The sequence below is a fragment of the Physella acuta genome, unplaced genomic scaffold, assembly GCF_028476545.2.
Source record: "Physella acuta isolate Inbredline_101_S28 unplaced genomic scaffold, ASM2847654v3 ptg000264l, whole genome shotgun sequence".
Lineage (NCBI taxonomy): Eukaryota > Metazoa > Mollusca > Gastropoda > Physidae > Physella > Physella acuta.
Window position 1 is genome coordinate 53724 of NW_026731783.1, and position 23846 is coordinate 77569.

Sequence of the window (23846 nt, forward strand, 5' to 3'; positions counted from 1 at the left end):
TGGGGGAGAGAGGTGTGTGGGGGGATGTTTGTGGGGTGGGGTTTTAATGTACATTGCATAAACTGACAATACATGACTATCATTAGAAAAAATTATTGTGCCTTTAAAAACAAAGCCTTTTGATATCATAATATAAGCATAACAAATAAAATAAACAAAACACAACCAGCTTCAACAAAAATGTTGAAAAATGTGAGAAAAAATTAGAACAGAAAATGTTGTGAAAAAACATTAATTTTGTTTTAAAAATACAAATGCAATCATAGTATTAACGGAAAGTGCAGTTTTATCTAACAAATACGATTGAAACATCATTCACAAGTTAACATATATTTGACTTTTCGAGCAAAGGTTTTTTTCACAAAAAAAATATAATAAAGACTAAAAAAGAACAACAAAAAACAAGTCATTTGTGTACTTTCATGGAATAAGTAGTATTTTCGTTAAAAAAGTGTGTTTGCTTATCATTGATTTTTAAAACCAAAGCATTTTATTGTGATATAATTATTCTTACTTGTGTATATTATTGATAAAAAATAAGTTTTAGAAATAAACAAAAAAATACTGCACTGCATTAAGAGTTATTTTTACCGCTGTTTGTAGATAAACAATTTGTATTTGTGCGTGTATAGGAGACTTTTTAAAAATATAAGTGTGTATAGGCCTACATGTGTTTTGTGAGTTTTGTGAATTTGTTATGTGCTAAATTTTCCGGGTGGGGGCGGATCGGGGGGGGGGGGGGGGGAAAGGGGGAGACTTTCTTCTCCGCCCCCCCCCCCCCTTTTTTTTTACAAGAGATGCCTGAAAGAAACTCTAATCGCGGATCATTGCGGATGATAGATTTATTTAGGAAGGTTAGCTGGATGCGCATATGAAACTGGCGGGGTTTGGTACCTCCAAAACGTTAAGAACCACTGTATTACACACATTTTGGGAATATTAAACACAATTATGACAATCTCTTTATTTTAAAGAGAAACGCTTAAAATGTGTATTAATAAAAATCGCAAATTTTAAGTTAAAGTAGATTATTAACCCAAAAAGACACATTATTATATCCATCCAACCATGACAACCAACTAGCAACATCACAAGACAGGCATTAGATTGGAATCCCCAAAGAAAGAGGAAAGTAGGTAGGCCAAAACATATCTATATGGAAAAGGTCAGCTGTCAATGAAGCAGAAGCAGCCGGAATGACGTGGGCCCAACTTGGAGGAATCGCCCAGAAACGATGGAGAGGTGTGCAGAGTTTCTTCCAGGCATCTCTTCGGGTGCGCTCCCCCCCCCCCCCACACACACACCGAAGAAAGTCTACCGCCCCTCACGAACGAAATGGAATTTATATAGAAAACATATACTTTTACCAGAGTCCGCCTCCCCCCACGGAAAATGTTGTCCGCCCCCCCCCCCCCCCCCCGGAAATATCGAGTGCCCCCCCCTCCCCCCACCCTGGAGAAAAAGGTCTGGAAGAAACACTGGAGGTGTGGTTTCTTCCCTAGGCTCCAGGAGGGGTCCACAGGAATGTTAATGATGACGAGGAACCATAACAAACTGCAGACACTTTGAGACAAGGAGACTAAATTAATGTACTCAGTATTACATTACCCCATTTAGGCTATTCCATTTGCTACAAAAGAACGAAAGGATAAATCAAACCAATATCTCTATACCTTTTTGTGCACAATCTTGAGACAAGTAAAAATCAACCCGAAAATAACATGCCCAATCAGAAGGTTATGCGGTTTAATCTGTATGAGATAGGAAGTACCCAGTGCCGGCGCCAGCGTATTTAGCACCCTAGGCAAAACTTATTATAAGCGCCCCCCACCCCCCCCCCCCCAATTTTTTTCCTGCCCCCGTTTTATCAGAGGCGTAGCGACCCTTCCCGGCGCCTGGGGAAAAACTTTCGATTTGCACCCCCCCCCCCCTCAAATTTTCGATTTGCACCCCCCTCAAACTTTCGATTTGCACCCCCCTCAAACTTTCGATTTGCAACCCCCCCCCCCCCCCCCTCAAACTTTCAATTTGTTTTTCCAACCCATTTTGGCGCCATACGGACAGCGCCCGCGGCGACGGCCTAGTTCGCCTTATAGGTAGCGCCGGCCCTGGTAGTACCTAATATAACCTAGGCTCCATTTTTTTTGCTTTAACGATATGGGAATGGAAAACCACTGTATCAGGCAGGATTACTTTCATGCATTTTTCTACGGGGGGGGGGGTCCACTTTTCATGAAGAGGGAGTAGGGTGCGGGCAATTGTGAAACAAATATTTTCTGTACAAAATTATGTTATTTTTTTCCATTTGGGCCTAAGGGCGGTGGTGATGCTCTGATGGTGGGGGGGGGGGGGGGGATCCTCCGGAGAAAATGCATGGAAGAAACCCTGGTATCTTTTATAAACACTCGACTCAGAAATCTTTGCATCAGCTGGCTCAGTGTCATAACAATGCAGATCTTGGGCAGCTAACAGCCTAAGGAACTAATGTCGTCGAAGAAGATTATTTTTCCGAGAGAAAATAACGATGGAATCGGACGACAAGCCTAGAAAAAAAGACCATCCTTGCCTCAAAAACCCAAGATCATTCATTTTTAATTCAAATTTGTTTTGGTTCTTTTTTTCCCGAATTTTAAAACTCTTTCAAAAACAGTACAAAGTTAAGATAATCCCGAAATCGCAGCTGACGACCAAAACATTGTATTGCTTGGATATCAAACAGTTTTATGACCTGTAGTCTGTAGTCTCATAATATGTATTAGATTTGTTTAAAAAATAGGTTATTTTCTATTTATATATAGAATAGCTTCTAGATCTATTTTCTGAAAAATGTCTATCGAACAATTCGTTAATAAAACTTTAGAACTTATCGACAAAGAGAGAGATGCCGAAATTGAGGAAACGCAGTAAGTTATTTTTTTCATGTTTGTTTTAGTTTTGTTAGTTCTGTTAGTTCATCAAGTTAACAAGGAATTAATTGAATTATTTATATAGTTTAGTGTAAACAATATAGAGGCCTAGATCTAGAAGACAACTAAGTAGGTACTTCTTTACTGACATATATATTGTCAAGTTCTGTTAGTTGGTGACGAGTGGTGGTGTCAATTTAATTTTGAGAATAGAATGAAGAATGCAGTTGTGTGTTTTTGAGTTTGAGTGTTTACAGTTCACCACAAATATTTGGCAATATTTGGGTTGGGGAGGAATAATGTGGCTTTATTTTTTTTTTAAATTTGTAATGTTCAGTACACCTGTGAGTTTACCACAAATCCGAGTTGTCGTAAATTTTTCCCTGCTGCTGTGAATTTTTTATCTTTGTCAAATCTGTATACATTATTATATACTAGATCTAGATCTATATAAGGCATAAGGCATGAAAATGAGGGTAGATGACCTATTTTAGTATGATGGTTTGTTTCACTGTCAATCCTGTTGAGACCAGTAGGTTAGGCTAACTCTATTAATGTCTACAAATTTATTATTTAAATTTCATCTAGGCCCTAAATATCTAAATAAATTATTAGCAAATTGATTTTAGTTATAATAATCTAGACCAAGTTATAACAAAAAAAAAGATTGAATATTAAATATTATAAATTATAAACTCCAGGTATTTAACTGAAAAGTTATCTGCTAAAGAATTAGAACGCAGAGGAGTTTGCCTGTTAAAACTTCAAATAAAAGCACGAAGGTCTGGTTTGTATGGCCGCATGGTTGCAGTCTTTGAACCACAACTAAAACATGGAGCAGTGAAAAACTCTAAACCGGAGCTTTCATCTCACAACTTATCACCAGGTATGATATGGTAATATGAAAACACATCTGATCATTTTGTAGTAAGATTTGTTTGTGTAAGATACTAATTAATACAACTCATCTGTGCACAATTTTCATGCTGAAAAATGAAAATAAAATATTCTTAAACAAATGCTCTTAGACACATTTATATTTTGCAATGTATTTACCCATGTTTCTGTACTATGAAAAATTATATGTGGTTTAAAAAAAACCTAAGAAAAAAAAGTTAGAATTTGGCAATAATAATTAGTGTATATAATACTTACTTACACAATTTAGGCAAAATTTATTAACATTTAAAATGTTAATGTCCAGGTGATATTGTTGGTGTGGGGTTGATGAAAAGTGAAGCCACTGACAAACCCTTGGCCACTGGCATTGTTTCACAAGTGACCAGCTCCAACATCTCCATAGCTTTTGATGAGTCTCAGGATATTTTTGAGCTTGATGATGATGCGCTGTATAAACTAACAAAGCTAGCCAATGATGTTACATACCGCCGCTTGAAAACGTGAGTGTTTATAGTCTTTTTCTCTCTCAGATTTTTTTTACATTGAAAGAAAATAAAACAAAGACAAAGTGGATTTGTTGAGATTAAAAAATATCTTAACCAATTTTTAATTAAATGTATACCCTCATCATTGCTAGATTTTTATTTACAAAGCAGTGCTGTTTTTAAATTGCTATCAGGCTTATAAAATAAACAGTTACTATTAAATAAAATCATGAACTGTATTTTGCTATTTGTCTGTTTTCTAGTACATTGAAAGACCTGGCCAAATATAGAGGGGGACCAGCACAGAGACTTGTGGATACTTTTTTCTGTATTGAAGAGGTTTCAGCACCCAGTGGGGAATTTCGTGAGTAGACTTAGCATTATTTGCAAATTTGATATACTTGTTTTTTTTTATCAAAGTAAAATAAATTTCTAGCCCTTACATTCAATAGATCAGATAAAGTTGATCTACTACTGTGTCCACATTAAATGAACTCTTTATGTAGCCAGTAAGCTGCACAGCCATTCGTATCTTCTCAACCGTGGCTGCTCAGGAATATCCTAAAGGCTTAATTAGAAAAAACTGCAATCCTTTTTTTAAAATAAATAGTACAAGATGATAAACTACATACATTTTTGCTGTAATTTGTTTTAAAATAATGTATTATCCTCAATTACTATTTTATGCACAGTATTTTCGTGTAGTTTATTCTAACTAAATTTTATTTTTAACTATTCTATATTCTATATTCTATTTTTAACGAAGAAATTTTGTTCAACAAAAAAAAAAAAAGAAAAATAATTATTTATACAATTTTTTAAAATTTTTGTTTCAAAAAATCCATTTAGTTATTGTTCATGGCACCTCAAAATCAAGATTCAACATTAATATTCACAATATAACTCATACCCCATCATAAAATGCTCAGAAATATTAACAATTCTATATTTAGCCATAAGTTTTGTGAATGAAAATCTGGATGAGTCTCAGCGAGATGCTGTCAAGTTTGCCCTGACTCAACGAGAAGTTGCTATCATACATGGCCCACCTGGTACTGGCAAGACAACAACTGTGGTGGAGTTGATCATTCAGGCAGTGAGGCAAGGGTTAAAGGTCAGTGTGTTATATGATTTAAGTTGATCATTCAGGCAGTGAGACAAGGGTTAAAGGTCAGTATGTTATATATAAGTTGACCTTTCAAACAATGAGACAAGGGTTAAAGGTCAGTGTGTTAAAATATAAGTAAATCAAATAAGGCAGTGCTACAAGGGGTAAAGGTCTGTTTGTTATATAGGTTGATCATTCAGGCATTGAGACAAGGGATAAAGGTCAGTGTGTTATATATACGTTGACCTTTCAGACAATGAGACAAGGGTTAAAGGTCAGTGTGTCTTAAAATATGAGTTGATCATTCACACATTGCACAATGGAATAAAAAGAGTTGATAGTTCAGGCATTGAGGCAAGGGTGAATTGTCTGTCATATGATCCATAATTATCAAAAAGTTGTTTCAGGAAAACTTAAAAGTAAAAGATTTTCTACAGACATTGAATCACAAAAGTTTTTACATACTTTTTTTTAATAAAATAAAAAATAAACAGTTGATGCAGACAATTTTGTTTATGATATTGTAGAAATCCTACTTTCAAAGTTTATTCGTGTTTTTGTATCTGTGAAATTGTAGATATCCTGTTTTTATTGTTATGTTTATTCATTTTTTGGTATCTGTCATATTGTAAATATGTTTTCACTGTGTCTATTCACATTTTTGTATCTGTGATATTGTAGATACCTTGTCTTTCAATGTTGTGTTTATTCATGTTTTGGTATCCCCCCTAGGTCCTGGCCACTGCCCCCTCCAACATCGCAGTGGACAACCTGGTGGAGAGACTAGCCAATCACAAGCAGAAGATTGTCCGTATCGGCCACCCTGCCAGACTCCTCAGCCACATCCAGAAATATTCCCTGGATGCCATTGTGTCAGGCAGCGAGGAGACCGGCATTGTCAAGGACGTGAAGTCTGATTTTCAGAAAGCCCTGGTGTGTACATACACTCTTGGGAAATTATTATAAGAATGTGGGTTAGGGTGGCTTTGTAAATATAGGATGGTGATAGTTAATAACATAATGACAGTGTTTGAAGCTGGCACTGCAGAAGTTGTTTGGTCATCCTTTATGTTGGGAGTAAGGTGGTTCAATCTGTGTACCCATAACTTTGGATAGATTGTCTGATCTATGAGATCCCATACCTTGAGGCTGGGGAAGGTCTTAATCTGTAAGGTCCCATTACTGTGAAGCTAGAGGGCTCTCAATCTGTAAGGTCTCTTTTTGAGGCTGGGGGTCAAATTCATGAAATCACATATCTTGGGGGGGGGGGGGGGGGGGGGCTTCAATCTGTAGGGTCCTATTTCTTAAGACTGGAAGTGTTCCATTCCAATTCATAAGATTAAGGGGGGGGGGGGGCGGGTCACAATCCATGAGTTCCCTTTTCTTAAGGCTGGGATAGGGGGTAGGGTCTCACTTTGTAAAGACCCATACTTTGAGACCTAGGATCTTTTTTATTAATTAAAAACATCATTTCTAGTTCTTGTCTTTTAATGTATTACTTTACTTTTTTAAAAATCTAAGTTATTAACTCAGTTTGTGACACTTTAAATTGCTATTTAAATATTTGGTTGTAATAAAATGTGTATCAAACATCCAGTCCAAGTTAAAGAAAGCTCGAGGGCACGGGGAGAAGAATGCCCTGAGAGAGGAGATGAAACATCTGAGGAAGGAGGCGACAAAGAGGGAGGAGGCGGCCACTAAAGAAATCCTTTCTAGGGCTGACGTTGTTCTGGTCACCCTGACCAGTGCCACAAGAGACGGTCCACTGAAGTATCTGAAGGAGGATCATTTTGATTTGGTGGTTATTGACGAGTGCTCACAGGTTGGTGTGTCTTGTTTGTTATTGCTGAATCTTTGTTTTGTAAACTCATTATAAATCAATACATCAGATTAGAATCATAATTTTTCCCTTTTGTGCTCAAGACACATGGGCCAGATGAAGTAGAGTTCATCTGCTTGAGTTGACCTTAACATCCCTCAAAGGGATAGTATGCCCAGCTGCCTTTGTTTTCCCTAACGTGAGTTACCCATCAGAGCTGGATAGACTCAGTGACATTCTACTGATTTGAACCCGATTTCGAACTTGAGACTTTCAGGGTAGCAGTCTAGCTGAGATTAGAATGATCATTGTAAAACATCACAGCATTTGAGAATGACCATATAAATCTGTACATGAGATTAGAAGGACCATTATAATTAAGATAAATTTATCATCAAGAGTGATCATTTTAAATTGAAGACGTTTTAGAGTGATTATTATTAATCAATACATCGTTTAGTGTCATTGTAAACCAGTACATTATTTTAGAGTGGCCATTTTAGAGTGATCATCATCAGTGAATAAAACTTATTAAGAAATAATTGATCACTGTATTTTCCCATGTTAGTCAATTCTGTATCTTTGTGCCATTTAAATCTGTATTATTGAGTCATTAACCCATTACACATATAACATAGACCTTTTAAATGGAATGAAATTAGTTAAAAATTTATTGTTTCTACCCCCTTCTCAGGCCCTGGAGGTTGCGTGCTGGATTGGTCTGATGAGGGCAAGAAGATGTGTACTGGCTGGTGACCATCTACAGCTACCTCCTACCATCCTATCCAAGGAGTAAGTTTTATTAGAGTTACAGTATGAATAAAATGTTAGAGTTACAGTATGAATAAAATCTTAGAGATTACAGCTACCTCCTACCATCCTATACAAGGAGTAAGTTTTATTAGAGTTACAGTATGAATAAAATGTTAGAGTTACAGTATGAATAAAATGTTAGAGATTACAGCTACCTCCTACCATCCTATCCAAGGAGTAAGTTTTATTAGAGTTACAGTATGAATAAAATGTTAGAGATTACAGCTACCTCCTACCATCCTATCCAAGGAGTAAGTTTTATTAGAGTTACAGTATGAATAAAATGTTAGAGATTACAGCTACCTCCTACCATCCTATCCAAGGAGTAAGTTTTATTAGAGTTACAGTATGAATAAAATGTTAGAGATTACAGCTACCACCTACCATCCTATCTAAGGAGTAAGTTTTCTTAGAGTTACAGTATGAATAAAATGTTAGAGATTACAGCTACCACCTACCATCCTATCTAAGGAGTAAGTTTTCTTAGAGTTACAGTATGAATAAAATGTTAGAGATTACAGTTACCTCCTACCATCCTATCTAAGGAGTAAGTTTTACTTAGAGTTACAGTATGAATAAAATGTTAGAGATTACAGTACAGTTACCTCCTACCATCATATCTAAGGAGTAAGTTTTATTAGAGTTACAGTATGAATAAAATGTTAAAGATTACAGTTACCTCCTACCATCCTATCTAAGGAGTAAGTTTTATTAGAGTTACAGTATGAATAAAATGTTAGAGATTACAGCTACCTCCTACCTCGTTACTATCTCTTCATATGCCGAGGTCACAGAAACAAGTGAACTCTACTTCACTTGTCCCATAGACCATCATGTTTGAAAGGGAAACTTTACTGGAACATTGATACATTAAAACATGTTAAAGATGTTTAAAAATTTATGAAATGCTAACCTTATTTTAAGTTGTTTTTTTTTTTAAATTTAAAATAAATATGAGTTATGCAATAGAGAATAAATTACCTTTGCAGTATGATTTTTACATCTGACTAATAACACCTTAAAAATACTATCTTAGATGTTACATATTAAATATTCTGTAACTAAGGATGTAGGCCCTATTTATAAATTGTGAAATGTAGTCCATCCTGTATTAAATTGTTTTACACTTCACCCTTATAGAGCAGCTAGCGCTGGCCTGGAAGTGACCTTGATGGAACGTCTGGTCAAGATGCTGGTCAAGGAGAAAGGTAAAGATGTGATGAGGATGCTGACCACCCAGTACCGCATGCACGAGGACATCATGGCCTGGGCTTCCAGTCAGTTGTATGATGGGAAGCTAAAGGCCCACAACTCTGTGGCTTCACATTTACTCAGGTCAGTTGTATGATGGGAAGCTAAAGGCCCACAACTCTGTGGCTTCACATTTACTCAGGTCAGTTGTATGATGGGAAGCTAAAGGCCCACAACTCTGTGGCTTCACATTTACTCAGGTCAGTTGTATGATGGGAAGCTAAAGGCCCACAACTCTGTGGCTTCACATTTACTCAGGTCAGTTGTATGATGGGAAGCTAAAGGCCCACAACTCTGTGGCCTCACATTTACTCAGGTCAGTTGTATGATGGGAAGCTAAAGGCCCACAACTCAGTGGCTTCACATTTACTCAGGTCAGTTGTATGATGGGAAGCTAAAGGCCCACAACTCTGTGGCTTCACATTTGCTCAGGTCAGTTGTATAATGGGAAGCTAAAGGCCCACAACTCTGTGGCTTCACATTTACTCAGGTCAGTAGTATGATGGGAAGCTAAAGGCCCACAACTCTGTGGCTTCACATTTACTCAGGTCAGTTGTATGATGGGAAGCTAAAGGCCCACAACTCTGTGGCTTCACATTTACTCAGGTCAGTTGTATGATGGGAAGCTAAAGGCCCACAACTCTGTGGCTTCACATTTACTCAGGTCAGTTGTATGATGGGAAGCTAAAGGCCCACAACTCTGTGGCTTCACATTTACTCAGGTCAGTTGTATGATGTGAAGCTAAAGGCCCACAACTCTGTGGCTTCACATTTACTCAGGTCAGTTGTATGATGGGAAGCTAAAGGCCCACAACTCTGTGGCTTCACATTTACTCAGGTCAGTTGTATGATGGGAAGCTAAAGGCCCACAACTCTGTGGCTTCACATTTACTCAGGTCAGTTGTATGATGGGAAGCTAAAGGCCCACAACTCTGTGGCTTCACATTTACTCAGGTCAGTTGTATGATGGGAAGCTAAAGGCCCACAACTCTGTGGCTTCACATTTACTCAGGTCAGTTGTATGATGGGAAGCTAAAGGCCCACACATTTACTCAGGTCAGTTGTAGTGTTGGTTATATAGGTGCTTGAATCTGATTCTAGAAAATTGCTTGAACCTGGTTTTGGAAAATTGTTTTGGGGAATAACTTTGGAAAATAGGTTAAATCTGGTTTTGGAAACTTTCCAAGCTTTGATTTTGAAAATAAAAAGCAAGCTAGTGTCGGTTTTTGAATTTTGCTGAATCGCTTTTTAAATTTTGATTGGGTCTAGTCTTGCTACTTCGCTTGACTGATTTGTGATGTGAAAAAGTTCTTTGATCTTAATTATAAACTGGTTCTAATATATCTCAGGAAAAATTGAGTTTACATGGTCAGAGAAGTAAGTTTGGATTAAATGTGAATGGTACATTTGGAATTTGTAACATAGAAAGTACAAAGGGAGATCAGTTGAAGTGAAAAGGAATGCTAGCATAAATATTTACTGAATGTCACTGTACATCAAATGCACAAAACAAACTATACAGATATATCATTTGGATGCTGCAAGAAGTAGACAGATGCTGCTATATTTTAAAGTCTTTTTAATTGGATTCCAATGTCTTTCTTATTTTTTAATTACAGTGACCTTGACAGTGTGTCAGCGAGTGAAGAAACTAGGTCACCTCTGCTGTTGATTGACACTGCAGGTTGTGACCTCCATGAACTTGACCTACCTGATGAGTTATCCAAGGGAAATGAAGGTAGAGTCTACACCTAAACCTACCTGTACAAACCACATCTTTTATTGTATACGAGCCGACCCGCGGTGTATCATACGCCGCTATTTAGTTGTTGTTTTTTCTACTTTTTAGTAATTCATAATTTGTGAATTCAACAGTACCAATGCTGCCACTGAAAATATTTGCTTTAAAACACTAACCCCCCCCCCCCCCCCCCCGGGAAAGCAGCCTCCTCTTAGTTACCTCCTCTAAGTTTAAAATCGTTTCAAACTAAATTATCTGCCCCTAATAGCCATCACCAAACCAGGCTTTACGATTGTATTATGTAAACATTTAGCGTGAACCACAGCTCACCAGAGGGGGGGGGGGTTGGTAGCGATAGAGAGGAAGAGAGGGGACTGCAAGGCGCTCTTGCAGCTTGTTTTCTAACGTCTCCCAGAAGAGAATTATATATATATATAGATGTTTGGTTGTGCTTTAGTATTAGATAGAGACTATAGGCTCCATTTCAGCGAAGTGATTTAAGGCTATGGTTTTTGTTGTTCAGCCTACCTCAAATGATAACATGAAAACACCCAGCTGGACAATGTACCAGTCATTTCTAAAGAAAAATGAAATATGTGTACTTGGTACTATAACTAGACTTAACTCACAATTCTTATTGATGATTTTCCCCTTATTAGGTTTATAAAATAAATTTACTTTTAATAAATCCAGGCTGGCTTTTGTTTTAGAAAGTTGTTTTAAATAATGATGTTTATTTAGTTGAAAATGTAAAAATAATATCAGTGTTCAGTTGTCACCTCCTTTGTGTTTGTAGGTGAGGCTGACATTGTTGCTGCTCATGTAGAGGACCTGATCAAGTGTGGGGTCAAGCCAGTGGACATTGCCGTCATAGCACCCTATAACATGCAGGTACTCTGTTGTTTCCCAGTGTGTTGTTTTTTAAAATGTATTTAGTTTTACTCTTTTTGGATTTATCTGGCACCCCTCTTATTCTTCACATTGTCATTTTGTTATTTATTAGTTTTTTTTAATTGCCAGACAAGTTTATTTTTATTAACTGGCAAGTTTTTATTTTTCAACTAGTAACATTCTATTTATTAAACGGCAAGTTTTTACTTAGTAACTGGCAATGTTTAAACATTTCTTCATTGCGGCATCACAATTTTTTTCCCCATCATATTCCTTTTCACTTCCCTTAATAATGAACTCCATTAGTCTACTAAACTAGAACAGCAGACACTTTGTCTATTACACAACTGAATAAAAAGGTTATGTTTTGTGTAATTCAGCTAGTTTATGTTTCTAACCCTAACACCCTCTGCTGAATAAAAAGGTTATGTTTTGTGTGACTCAGCTGGCTAATGTTTCTAACCCTAACACCCTCTGCTGAATAAAAAGGTTATGTTTTGTGTGACTCAGCTGTCTCATGTTTCCAACCCTAACACACTCTGCTGAATAAAAAGGTTATGTTTGGTGTAACTCAGCTGTCTCATGTTTCCAACCCTAACACCCTCTGTTGATCACCCAGGTAGAACTGATCCGGACACGCCTGAGTGGACAGTACCCAAGCCTGGAGATTAAATCAGTGGACGGGTTCCAGGGCAGAGAAAAAGAAGCCGTCGTTATTTCAATGGTCAGGAGCAACTTAAAAGGTAGCGATGTCATAGAAGTAGTTGCAAATTAAGCTCCAATCATTGCTGGCATATCAGTTTTTAATTACGGAGTCAGGAGAAACAGATACTATTTTTTTTCTGGGGAAGATCAATACACTTGAAATATAACAATAAACTAACCCAAAAAAAAGTTTCCCTTTCAAACCTGACGGTCTATGGGGAAAGTGAAGTAGAGTTCACTTGTTTCTGTGACCTCGGCATATGAAGAGATAGTGTGGTCAGCACTATGCCCAGCCGCCTTTACTTTCCCTAACGTGAGTTAGGTACCCATCAGAGTTGGGTGGACTCAGGGGCGGTCTACTGACTTGAACCCGGATTCGAACTCGAGACTTACGGGTTAGCAGTCCAGCTCTCTACCGCTAGACCACTCCGCCCCTTAACTAACACAAAACAGGTTTGAAAATTCTTTCTCCTATAACCTCTACCTCCTCTCTGTAATTAAAATTTAAATGTTATAATTTCCATATCTTTACATGTACAAAAAAAACTACCCAAAAGTAACCAAGATAAAATGTATATAGACCTATTTTTAAACTGTATTAAAAATGTGTTTGCTCTTTGTGTAAAATTTTTAATTTGAAAGACTGTTAGGCCGATGTGAAAAAGGCTATTTAAAAAATGTTTGGTCTATGTCACTATATGAAGCAAGCTTTTTTAAAAACTGTTTGGTTTTTTTTTACATAAAAACCAATTTTGAAAAGTTGTTTAGTCAATTAAAACGTGTGTAAAAAGCAATTTCAAAAATGTGTTCCATATTTTACATCCCAGGTGAAGTTGGTTTCCTTGCTGAGAAGCGCAGGATCAACGTGGCAGTGACACGAGCCAGACGTCACCTGGCAGTGGTGTGTGACACTGAGACTGTCAGCCATGATCCTTTCATCAAATCTCTGGTCGACTACATGCTAGAGAAGGGGGAAGTGTTATCAGCCCATCAGTTTATTCAAGGTGACATTGAGTTTTTTGTCAGTGTTTTTATCATACTCATGTATTATGCTCCATTTTAAAATTTTCCAGGGTCCTCATGGTTATTATATCTCAAGGACTATTTTGATATTGTTGCAGCTTATTAATATAAGATTATACATTGTGGCCTGTCTTCAGGCCAGTCTCTCCCCCACTCCCCCTTTTCTGCAATATGTCAAGTAAGTATAATGTCACACTTATGTTTAGAATATGGGACAGAGTGGTCTAGCGGTAGAGAGCTGGACTGCTAGTCCGTAATTTTCGAGTTTGAATCCGGGTTCAAGTCAGTAGACTATCCCTGATTCCACCCAACTCTAATGGGTACCTAACTCACATTTAGGCTGGGCATATTGCTGACCACACTATCTCTTCATATGCCGAGGTCACAGCAACAAGTAAACTCTACTTCACTTGCCCCGTAGATGGTCAGGTTTGAAAGGGAACTTTACTTTTTTTTTTTACTTTATATTTAGAATACATCAATTTTCATAATTATAATTAATTTTTAAATACTGTTCCTATGTTTGGTTTTATAAATATGCAGTTTTTTCACCTATGCTAACACAACCTTTTGAAGTAGTTTGGTTTACACTATAGTGGCACTATCGTGATGATCATTAATTTAAAACTGAATTTTCTTTGGCAGAGGGTAAAGTGACTCAGACTTTTACTCGTCCAGCGAGGCTGACTGACATGATGGAGTCCACAAAGTCACAACAAAAACCAGTCAAGAAAAGGTAGGTGGTTATTAGTTGGCGTTGATTTGAGTTTAGTTTCCGTGTTTTTTTTTTGGGAATTCCTGTTAGTCAAGTAAACAAGTTCTTTTTGTTGATAGCTTCTTTTAAAAATGTCTGTCAGTTAAGTAGCATATGTTTTTAACAAGAGAGAAGACTCAAGAAATAGTGTTATGGTTATTCTACATTCACATAGGTCTATTTAACGTAAATAAACTTGAAAATTGAAAGTAAAAATTCTCTTTATTTCAAAATGCAAACAAATAAAAATAAGTTTACAATTTAGGTGTTTACACCACAATATAAACAATGTGTAATGTATTCATATTAACTAGTAACTCAAAGCACCAAAAATGTGACTTATGCATTTGTGGATTGACAGTGATATTTTGTTGCTGTAATATTTGTGATAATCCTCAAAGCTTCTTGAAATAAAATGGCACTCTCTTAGTTTCCTCAGTTAAAAAAAAATTCTTTCGACAAGAGAGAAGCCATTTCAAAGGTTTTTTTTCTTCTTTCCCGAAGAGAGCAGCCACTTCGAACATTTTTTTTGTTTCTTTCCACAAGAGAGCAGCCACTCCAAACAAAGGAAGAGAAGATGTTGCTGTACCAGAAAGAGTTGGAGAAATTTGTGTCAGACACAGGTCAGTCTGTTCTAGACTTCCCAGCCACTCTCAACTCACACGACAGGATGGTCATTCATGAGGTCAGTACTACAGTCACAAATAGTATATGGTGGTGTTTTTTTGTGGTGTTTTTGGTGGTGTTTTTTGGTGGCACTTTTTGTGGTATATTTGTTGGTACTTAAGAGGTACTTTTGGTGGTATTTTTAGAGATACTTTAATGGTATTTTGGTGGTACTTTTTTTTGGTGGTACTTTAATGGTATTTTTGTGGTACTTTTGGTGGTATTTTTGGAGATACTTTAATGGTACTTATGATGGTATTTTTTATTTGTTTCATTTAAGTTGTATTTGTTTTTAAATGAAGATTAAAGTGGTATTTATTTTTATAATACACTATTTTTGTTGTTGTTGTAAATTTAAGTGGTGTTATTATTTTCAGGTTGCAGAGAAACTTGGCCTCTATCATACCAGTACAGGGGAGGGCAAGGACAGACATATCCAGGTGTCTAAAACAAAACCCCCCTCAGACAGCCCAGGTGTTGCTGTGCCACCTTGTGTTGTGGCAGATGCTGAAGTCTGTAACTCCTCTCTTCCAGATACAGATAGTCCTCTATTGAAAAATAATGAAGAAGGGGAGAATACTGGTGTGGAAAATAATTTAGAGTTACCTACAAGTTATACTGAGAGTAAGATTCAACAGGTTGAAAAGGACGCGGATGCTGTCTTAAATTCACAGACATCAGGAGAAAAAGTTAAAACAGACGCTAAAGAAAATAAAAATCCTGTGAGCCAAACTAAAAGTGTGGCCTCCCCTGAGCCAGATAAAGTGGAAGATGAGGGTGTGGTGTCTTGTAAACACTGTGGTAAGAACATTAAAATTCCGAATCTAGTCCTGCATGAGTTGCATTGCTCAAGACAAGCCAAGCCGTCACAAGCCAAGACGTCTTTAGGTTCCGCAAGCGGGGGCGTCAGGAAGAAAGAGACAGCGCAACAGGAAAAAAAGAAAGAAAAAAGTAAGAAATCTCAAACCCAGAATGTCTCTGAAGCTCTCAGTAAAATCGACGACGATGACTTTGATGGGTTGATTGCTAGTATCACGGAGCTGGACAGTAAGTGTTCGTTTAAGAAATGCAAGACCTTGACCAACACGCTGGGTAGGAACTGTGAGTACTGCACGCGCAGGTTCTGCCTGACCCACCTGATGCCTGAGATCCACGGGTGCGGGGACGCGGTCAGGGAAGCGTCCAGGCGACTGATCAGCAGGGAGGGGGTCCTGCACAGTGGCAGCGGGGTGCCTAATAAGAAACCTAACGCGGCCAGACGTGCGCAGTTGGAGATAAAGCTAGAGAAAAAACTCGGGGATTTGACGAGTAAAAGATCAAAACATTCTGAGAAGAAGAAGTCTTGATGTATTGAAATTTTGTAATATTTTAGTTTATGAAATTTAAAATAAAAATACGTAAAATTAATTCAGTTTTTTTTTTTTTATTTTATTCTGCATTTTTTTTTTAATGTTTTTTGTTTGTTAATTGTATGTAACGAAAATATGTCAATAAGGTGGCTTTTGTTAAACTAATTTAGGCAAGAAGTACACAAAAGTTTACCAAATTTGGATGATAAAACATGACAGGCAGGAAAACATTTAGTTCAAAGTTTTATTGTACTCTAGGATTTATTTTAAACTTTGAGAACAGCAGCCAGGCAATTGGTTGAAATTTAAAAAATGACACAGTAAAAGTGATAACACCATGGTAATACAGTTTAGTAACAGTTACATTTATCCAGACTAAGATAGGTACATTGCCAAAGACGAACAGTTAATAGAAATAAACAAGTACAATTTGAAAATGTAAGTCCAGCCCCTAAACTATGCAGAGGCGTAGCGACCCTTCCTGGCGCCCGGGGACAAACTTTCGATTTGCACCCCCCCCCCCCCCCTCAAACTTTCGATTCCTTTTTCCAACCCATTTTGGCGCCCACTAATGTCGGCGCCCGGGGACATATGTCCCCCTCTGCTCCCCCATCGCTACGTCTCTACAACAATGCACTCTATAGAAATCTTTTATGGGTTTGTACCCTACTAAAATGTTGTAGGCCTACAATAACGTCTCTCATTTCTTACTTTATTGTACTCTTGTCTGATATTTTCACTTAAATAGGATATTGGAACACTACTCAAACCATCTCAAATTTCTGTATTTAAAGTTGCATCATTTTTTCGAATTTTTATCTGGCATTACAAAAAAAACATGTTTTACTCACGTAGACGACATATCTGGAGTGAGACAGGCATCATAAAAAAAATAATGGTTAAAATTTGATAAAATAAAATGGGTTGGGCCTAACAGCAATAGAACAGCAATATTATATTTATTTTAAAAAAAAAAATCACCGACAAACACTGAGAGAAATTAAAGAATGGCAAAGTTTGTCATGAAGTCACGATAAAAGATCGACGTGGCTAATTCAATCTGTTAGCACTTTTTGATCTCAACCATCTACTGTTACGAGAGTTCGTGCGTAAAATAAAAATAAAAAGGAAGTAATGACGTCATCAAATATCGAAAACCTTACCATTACGGACTAGATCTCAGTGCTCAGGGAAAAATTCAATACAAACATTTAGAAAAGCCATTTTTCTTTTAATATATGGCCAAAACTAATAACCTAAAAAAAACCCAAAAAAAAAAACAACAAACAAACCCAGAAATGTAACAACAGAATGTCAGTAAATGACGTCACAGTCATTGGGTCGGAGGGCGGTCTATTGTGATGGAGGGGATTACCATCTCTCAACAAGATAGATTGCTATTGTAAAAAAGTAAACAAAAAAAGTCTTTTATTTCTAGCTTTGGTCTGGATTTGCAAAATAAATGAGGTTGATACGCTAAAAGACCGTGGCGCCATTTAAGTACGACCCCTTTATGCCAAGTAAGCTAAACTAGTATTGTAATTGCAACGATCTGACTTCAACAGTTGTTATTCAACTGGCTGACAGATGTATTACTGACTGCTCTTCCCGCCAACTTCTGTCTAGAATCAGGGGAAACAACTTCTTCTCACGTTGAATATTGGCCAGCAAATGCAGACAGCATATTTATACCAAAGTTTTACAAATTTAGAACCATATCTGATTAAAATTATAAATAAAATAAAAAATACAATAAATACGTGATAGTTTTGACGCATTAATCATCTACGAATATTGTTCTATAAATAAACACAAAAATAAATAACATTCGATTAATAAAAAAATATTTTTTATTTATAAAAGAACAGGCGTTATGGTAGTGATAACAGCTCCAGGATAAGTTTTCAAATACAAAGTCACCCTTTTTAAACTTCGTGAGATTGTAGTATGGTCAAATTGCTGTTTTAAATAAGCAAACTGGTGTTTAACTAAATACTTTATTAAAATAGTAAGAAACTTTTATATATATATAAATTTTTAACCAATTAAGTTTCGATTTTAAAATTTGCGAAACACCATGTAAACCAATTGATGATTGGCCCCCCCCCCCCCCCCCCATTAACATCTGGTTTAATACCGAACAGTAAAGGCTACATTTTACATATTTTACCACCCGCTTTGTCTAATCCCACCCATCTCCCACACACACACAACCTCGTCCTAACGCCATAATTCTTAGAGTCGAAATTTTAATAGTTATATTTATGGAAATATAGGAATATTTATATATTACGTGCTATTGGCCGTAACAAAGTAACAACGTGAACTGACATCAACTGTCTAGTTTATGATACCAGCAGATAAATAATTTTAAAATGACCAATTGAAGGTGTGACACGATATGACGGTGATCAATACAACAACAGATGTTCAGCTTTTAGCGTGCGAGACTGGTCCTAGAGAAGTGCTCACGTAGATTTATTTTTAGAAACGTACGGACAGAGAAGCAAACACATCAAGAAAAGTTTCAGAGTGCTATTTCAAGAAAATAATTACATTTAAAGTAGGTCTACTATATTTAAGATGAATAATAAAACGTATTATATATATATATATATATATATATATATATATATATATATATATATATATATATATATATATATATATATATATATATATATATATATATATATATATATATATATATATATATATTAATACATCTTGGAAGAAATTGATAAGTTTAAATGAAAATCTTTAATACACAAAGTGATATAAACATTCAAATAGTAATAAATAGGTTGTGCTAATGTCTCAAATCTTCGAGTTGAACAATTAAAATGAAACCAATGGATAAAAAGTATATGTGTACATCCAGTAACAATTTATTTTCTGCAGCCTTTTCTCTGATGTCCTTTGCTAAACAATCCAACATTTGAATGCGTGATTGGGACTCAGTAGATTTGATTTGTATTTAAAGGCGGTCTAAATACATGTGACTTGTTTATATAGTTGATACACGCCGTTAACAAAATAAATCGTTTATCTATAAACATAGCTTGACGATTGACTATTAGCTATCGTGTTGTGAATTTTTTTTGAGAAATTATAACACCTTTAATAACAAATGAAATTACTGGTGTAGTTTTCGAATTTTTTTATTGCAGTTTAGGACGCACTTTATATATCAGGGGCGTTACTTGGGTGTGTGGAGGGGTGCGTCAAAAGAACACCCCTGGCCCCAAGAAATTGCAACAGCGGCACTGATTGACGTCATATACAAAAGCAACAGAATTGTGATTAATTACTTGCATTGTTTTTGCACGATGATGGGCGTCTGAAAATCATGGTCCAATTTATCCTTGTTACTGTGATGACTAGTTTTTCATTAAACTAATGATATAGTTTGTTTATGCGAATAGAGAGCAACCGTGTTTTTACACAACAAACACCAGGAGCCAAACAACGATTGTTAAAATGGTCATCAACACGAAAAAAATCCTGTCCAGTTCCTCGTACGTCAACTTCCGGTCTCCACAGCAACGTTTCTTGCCCTCAACCTTGACCTCCACCTTGTCGTCTGGTTCGTAGACGCAGTGGTTCAAATTGTTGTGCTTCGTCACTTCCGGCGGGACGGGCGAGACGGCGTTGTGTCGGCGAGAATAGAACAGCTGCACGGATTTCGGGCGCTCTGGTGGTTGATGTTTTTGGTTGAGTGCGACCTCTTCGGGGGTTGCTGCTGGTGAACTTTGACCGAGACCTTCAATACACTGTTGCTCGTATCGCCGAAGCACAAACGCGGTGGCCGCTGTCGCTAGCATGATGAGAAGACCGTTGAACACCAGAAGAAGATTCATTCTGGGCGGGCTTTCCATGCTTCGGGGCATGATGTCGAGGATGTAGTTGTAGAAGACGGAGCTGGATAAAAACATGGAGACGACGAACGTCATTTTTTCCCCGCCTTCCGCTGGAAGCCAGAATACGACGAGAGTGATGACTGACGTCATAGCCATGGGGCCGATCAGGTTGACGACGTAGAACGCGCTGCGTCGGCTCATCTCGACGTCGCAGACGATGTAGTTGAAGACGGGTTTGTAGTGCGAGGTCTGGGTGTAGCAGACGGAGCTGACAAGGACCCAGGCGGCGTTGGTCCCGAAGTACGAACTGATCCCCATGGGCGTGACGTTGTGGTAGCTCAGGTTGTACATGCCCGACTCGATGAAGATGATGCTGCAGGTGTGCTTGTCGAAGGGGAAAAAGGTCAGGTCAAGGTTACACAAGGTCGTGGTGATGATGGGGATGAGCGTGGAGACGAGTCCGATATTACTGACCTTGACCGTGTCGGTCAAGGTCAGCATTTTGACCGAGTTGTCCGCGGTTTTAGGAATGTAGATAGAAGGCGTCCAGAAGAGGTCGGATTCGATTTCGAGAGAATCGATACCGTTGTAATCGGCGGGGTTCCATTTAACGCCAAGGTCGATCCAGGCGAGGGTCACGGCCGAGGAGATCATGAGCGACTGGAAGACTTCGTCCACCACGATGATCTGCAGAGGCTCGTAGCTCAGGTAGATGGGCGGCCTGTAGGGGTAGTACTTGGGGGGCGCCCTGTTGATAAGGGCCAGGCGCCCCTCCACCATGTCACGTAGTCGGCTGAACGAATCCAGGTAGTTCACGGCTGTGGATGTGTTGGCGCAAAAAGCGCAGGGCAGCGAACTCCATAGGATGATGGATAATATCCATCGATGGATCATTCGAATAAAATGTCTCTTGATGAAAGAAGACTCCATTTTATTGTGATCACAAGATATATAAAGTTTGCTATTCATAAAAAGGATTAAAATTTATACATTTATTTAAGTTTTAAATATAATTAATATATTTAAAAATAAGGTCCGTTACAGAAATATTTTTTGTCAGGATTTTCATCAAGTTTGAGTTAGATGATTCACGAATTGAGCACTCACATCAAGCTTATGACAACAGTTTCAAGAGAACATAAATTATGTTCTATATTTAGGTGGTCAAGTCCGTTAACTTTCATTGTGTTTAAGACACTAAACATCCTTAAAATAACTTCAAAAGTTCCATGAAATAAAATATCATGATCAGCAAAATCATGTTTATATATAAAGATATATATTTTTAAATTTATAGATTTCTAAATAACTAAATATCGATTGAAGTGAATAAAATCACTAATTTGATTTATACAGTTCAACATAATAAATTATTTCATCAGTAAATTTATATTTTTGTTTTATTTTAGAATATTATTGTCTCCCTTATCCACATAAAGACTAAACATTTAAAGAATCACAAGATAATAACTAATTTAACTATTGATTTCAATCTGAAATGAAAATTCACATATTTAAAACCAACCTTGAACAACAAACAGAAGATAAACTTTCCGTTTTGAATCAGATCTCCGGTTACTGAATTTTTTTTCTTTCTCCCTCTAGTAGTAAAGGGAAACAACTCGCCTTCCTTAATCAGTTACAGTTCCTGAATACAAAGCCAGAAATCCAATAACCTGTCCTTGATGTTACTCCCACTGATAATGCTTGTCATACACAAATGGGCGGTAACTCATTTTTTTCTCCTTTTCTTTATTGAAAATCAATTTCGTAAAAAAAATCAATAACAGTTTTCTGTAATTTGTATTTTTAATAAAATAAGTGGATCAAGGTAGCGTTGTTAGGAATTGAAGTTTGAAAAAAAAGAAGAAATATTAATTATTCACTATTGAATGAAGTACTAGGGTTTGTGTTGGGAATTGTGAATGATACTGTGTTGTTTATGATTGAAATACAAATATCTTCCAGGATTAAGAATGACGAAATGTTTACATACTAAGATGTAACACTAGCAACGTGATTGTAGCAACTTGGTTAGAGCAACGTGACCATGGCAACGTGGCAACAGCTACCCACCTGATCGTGTTCAATAACAATTTACAAAGAACGTGGGTTGGAATAGTTTAAAACATGTTTAAAATTCGGTCGGGTACAAAATATTAATTTGAAAAAAAAAAAAAAACAAGTGCCCGACGTTTTCTTTTGGACTTAACAACAAAAAAGTTGTAAAAAGTCTTGAATCAATCATTTGGGTTCAAACAATAGAGCGTCCATGAGTCCACCAAGCTACCACGGGTGCCTGACTCACGTTAAAAAAAACCAAACAAACGTATAGAACGGACAATACTATCCCTTCCAATGCCGAGGTCACAGAAACAGATGAACTCTACTAGACCTTTGTTATTGACCGCAAAGTTAAAAAATACCTGTAGTATTTTTAACTCCGTTGTTACCAGTTCAAAGCCCGGATGAGATAGGTAAAGGGTTAGGCTAAAGACGAACAAACCCTTTGCGTCAAAGGAAAATCAAACCGCTACAAGAACATAAGGAGAATCAAAAGACGACACAATCACGAGAAACATACAGTGTTTCTTCCAGACTTTTTTTCTCTTGTGGGGGGGGGGGGGGGTGCATTTGAAATTTTCGGGGGGGGGGGGGGGCGGTAGACTTCCTTCGGGGAGGGTGGACACTGTTAAAAGTATATATTTTCTGTATAAATTTCATTTTGTTCCGGGGGGGGGGGGGGGAGGGGGGCTCCTGGAAGAAACTCTGGAAACATATCACCTCCAGTTGGGTGACACACGGGACAGTTTGAGAACATCGCCAATGACCGAATAGCTAGGTAAAATACTGTGGGTATAGCCGAACTACAACCACAGCAATAGTATCATTATAAAATGTAAAACCTAGCATCAGTTTAAAGCTACATACATCTTTAGCCGGTACTTTAACTATAGCAAGGTATGTAAAGTTTGGTACGTAAAAAAATGTATTATATTAATTTGAACTGGTAAATTACTTTTTGTTTGCCTGCAAATGTCATATATATCTCAGAGAAAACATGAATTTGTATAGTGTTTGACACGTTTTCTCAGATCACAACGGTTGAAAATCGATCACCTTATCTGAGTTGTAAACACAGTCAAATTTCCTCACGGTAATTAGAGAAAACAAAACAAGAACTTTAGTTGACGTTTGAAGGCAGGCCTACACGTCCCATAATACCACCACGTTTACCCACATCTGAAAATAACACACCGACTTTCAAGACGTGTAGTAAATACACAACGACATTCCTTAATATAATAGTTGCCACGGGTTTGTTTAATTTCTCAACTGGTAAATGTATCTAAAGGTTGTTTTTTTTTAAAACTGTAAATGAAGACACGTCTTATTTATAAACAAAAAAAAACAACTGTTATTGTTGTATAGGCCTACTTTTAAGTAATTTCCTACGTACTAAACTGCAGAACTACACAAATCCTTATTGAATTATTGAATATGATTGCCAAGTTTTAACCAATCCAAGCACATTATTTCGATCCGTTATCGTTTTCCGCCGTTTCCGCTTCCGG

The 23846-nt window shown here is 37.1% G+C and overlaps 2 protein-coding genes across 2 annotated transcripts; one reads left to right on the top strand and one right to left on the bottom strand.

Moving 5' to 3' along the window:
• Positions 1–2686: 2686 nt before the first annotated feature.
• LOC131939108 (DNA-binding protein SMUBP-2-like) lies at positions 2687–16451 on the top strand. Its single transcript, XM_059297337.1, has 16 exons — positions 2687–2903; positions 3608–3792; positions 4111–4306; positions 4555–4655; positions 5245–5405; positions 6132–6332; positions 6997–7221; positions 7913–8010; positions 9172–9366; positions 10902–11020; positions 11820–11914; positions 12534–12657; positions 13447–13623; positions 14288–14378; positions 14943–15081; positions 15440–16451. Exons 1-16 carry the CDS (start codon positions 2827–2829, stop codon positions 16406–16408), a joined length of 3153 nt encoding a protein of 1050 aa, XP_059153320.1. The 5' UTR covers positions 2687–2826; the 3' UTR covers positions 16409–16451.
• Positions 16452–19806: 3355 nt separating this feature from the next.
• On the bottom strand, positions 19807–21201 carry LOC131939050 (neuronal acetylcholine receptor subunit alpha-4-like). The gene has a single exon (XM_059297297.1). It carries the CDS (start codon positions 21199–21201, stop codon positions 19852–19854), a length of 1350 nt encoding a protein of 449 aa, XP_059153280.1. The 3' UTR covers positions 19807–19851.
• Positions 21202–23846: the final 2645 nt, after the last annotated feature.

Excerpts from the sequence above, each read along its gene's own strand:
- LOC131939108 (XM_059297337.1), top strand. The coding sequence starts at position 2,827 with ATGTCTATCGAACAATTCGTTAATAAAACTTTAGAACTTATCGACAAA. Across the intron at positions 2,904-3,607 it reads GCCGAAATTGAGGAAACGCA|GTATTTAACTGAAAAGTTAT; the intron begins GTAAGTTATTTT and ends TATAAACTCCAG. Across the intron at positions 9,367-10,901 it reads GTGGCTTCACATTTACTCAG|TGACCTTGACAGTGTGTCAG; the intron begins GTCAGTTGTATG and ends TTTTAATTACAG.
- LOC131939050 (XM_059297297.1), bottom strand. The coding sequence starts at position 21,201 with ATGGAGTCTTCTTTCATCAAGAGACATTTTATTCGAATGATCCATCGA.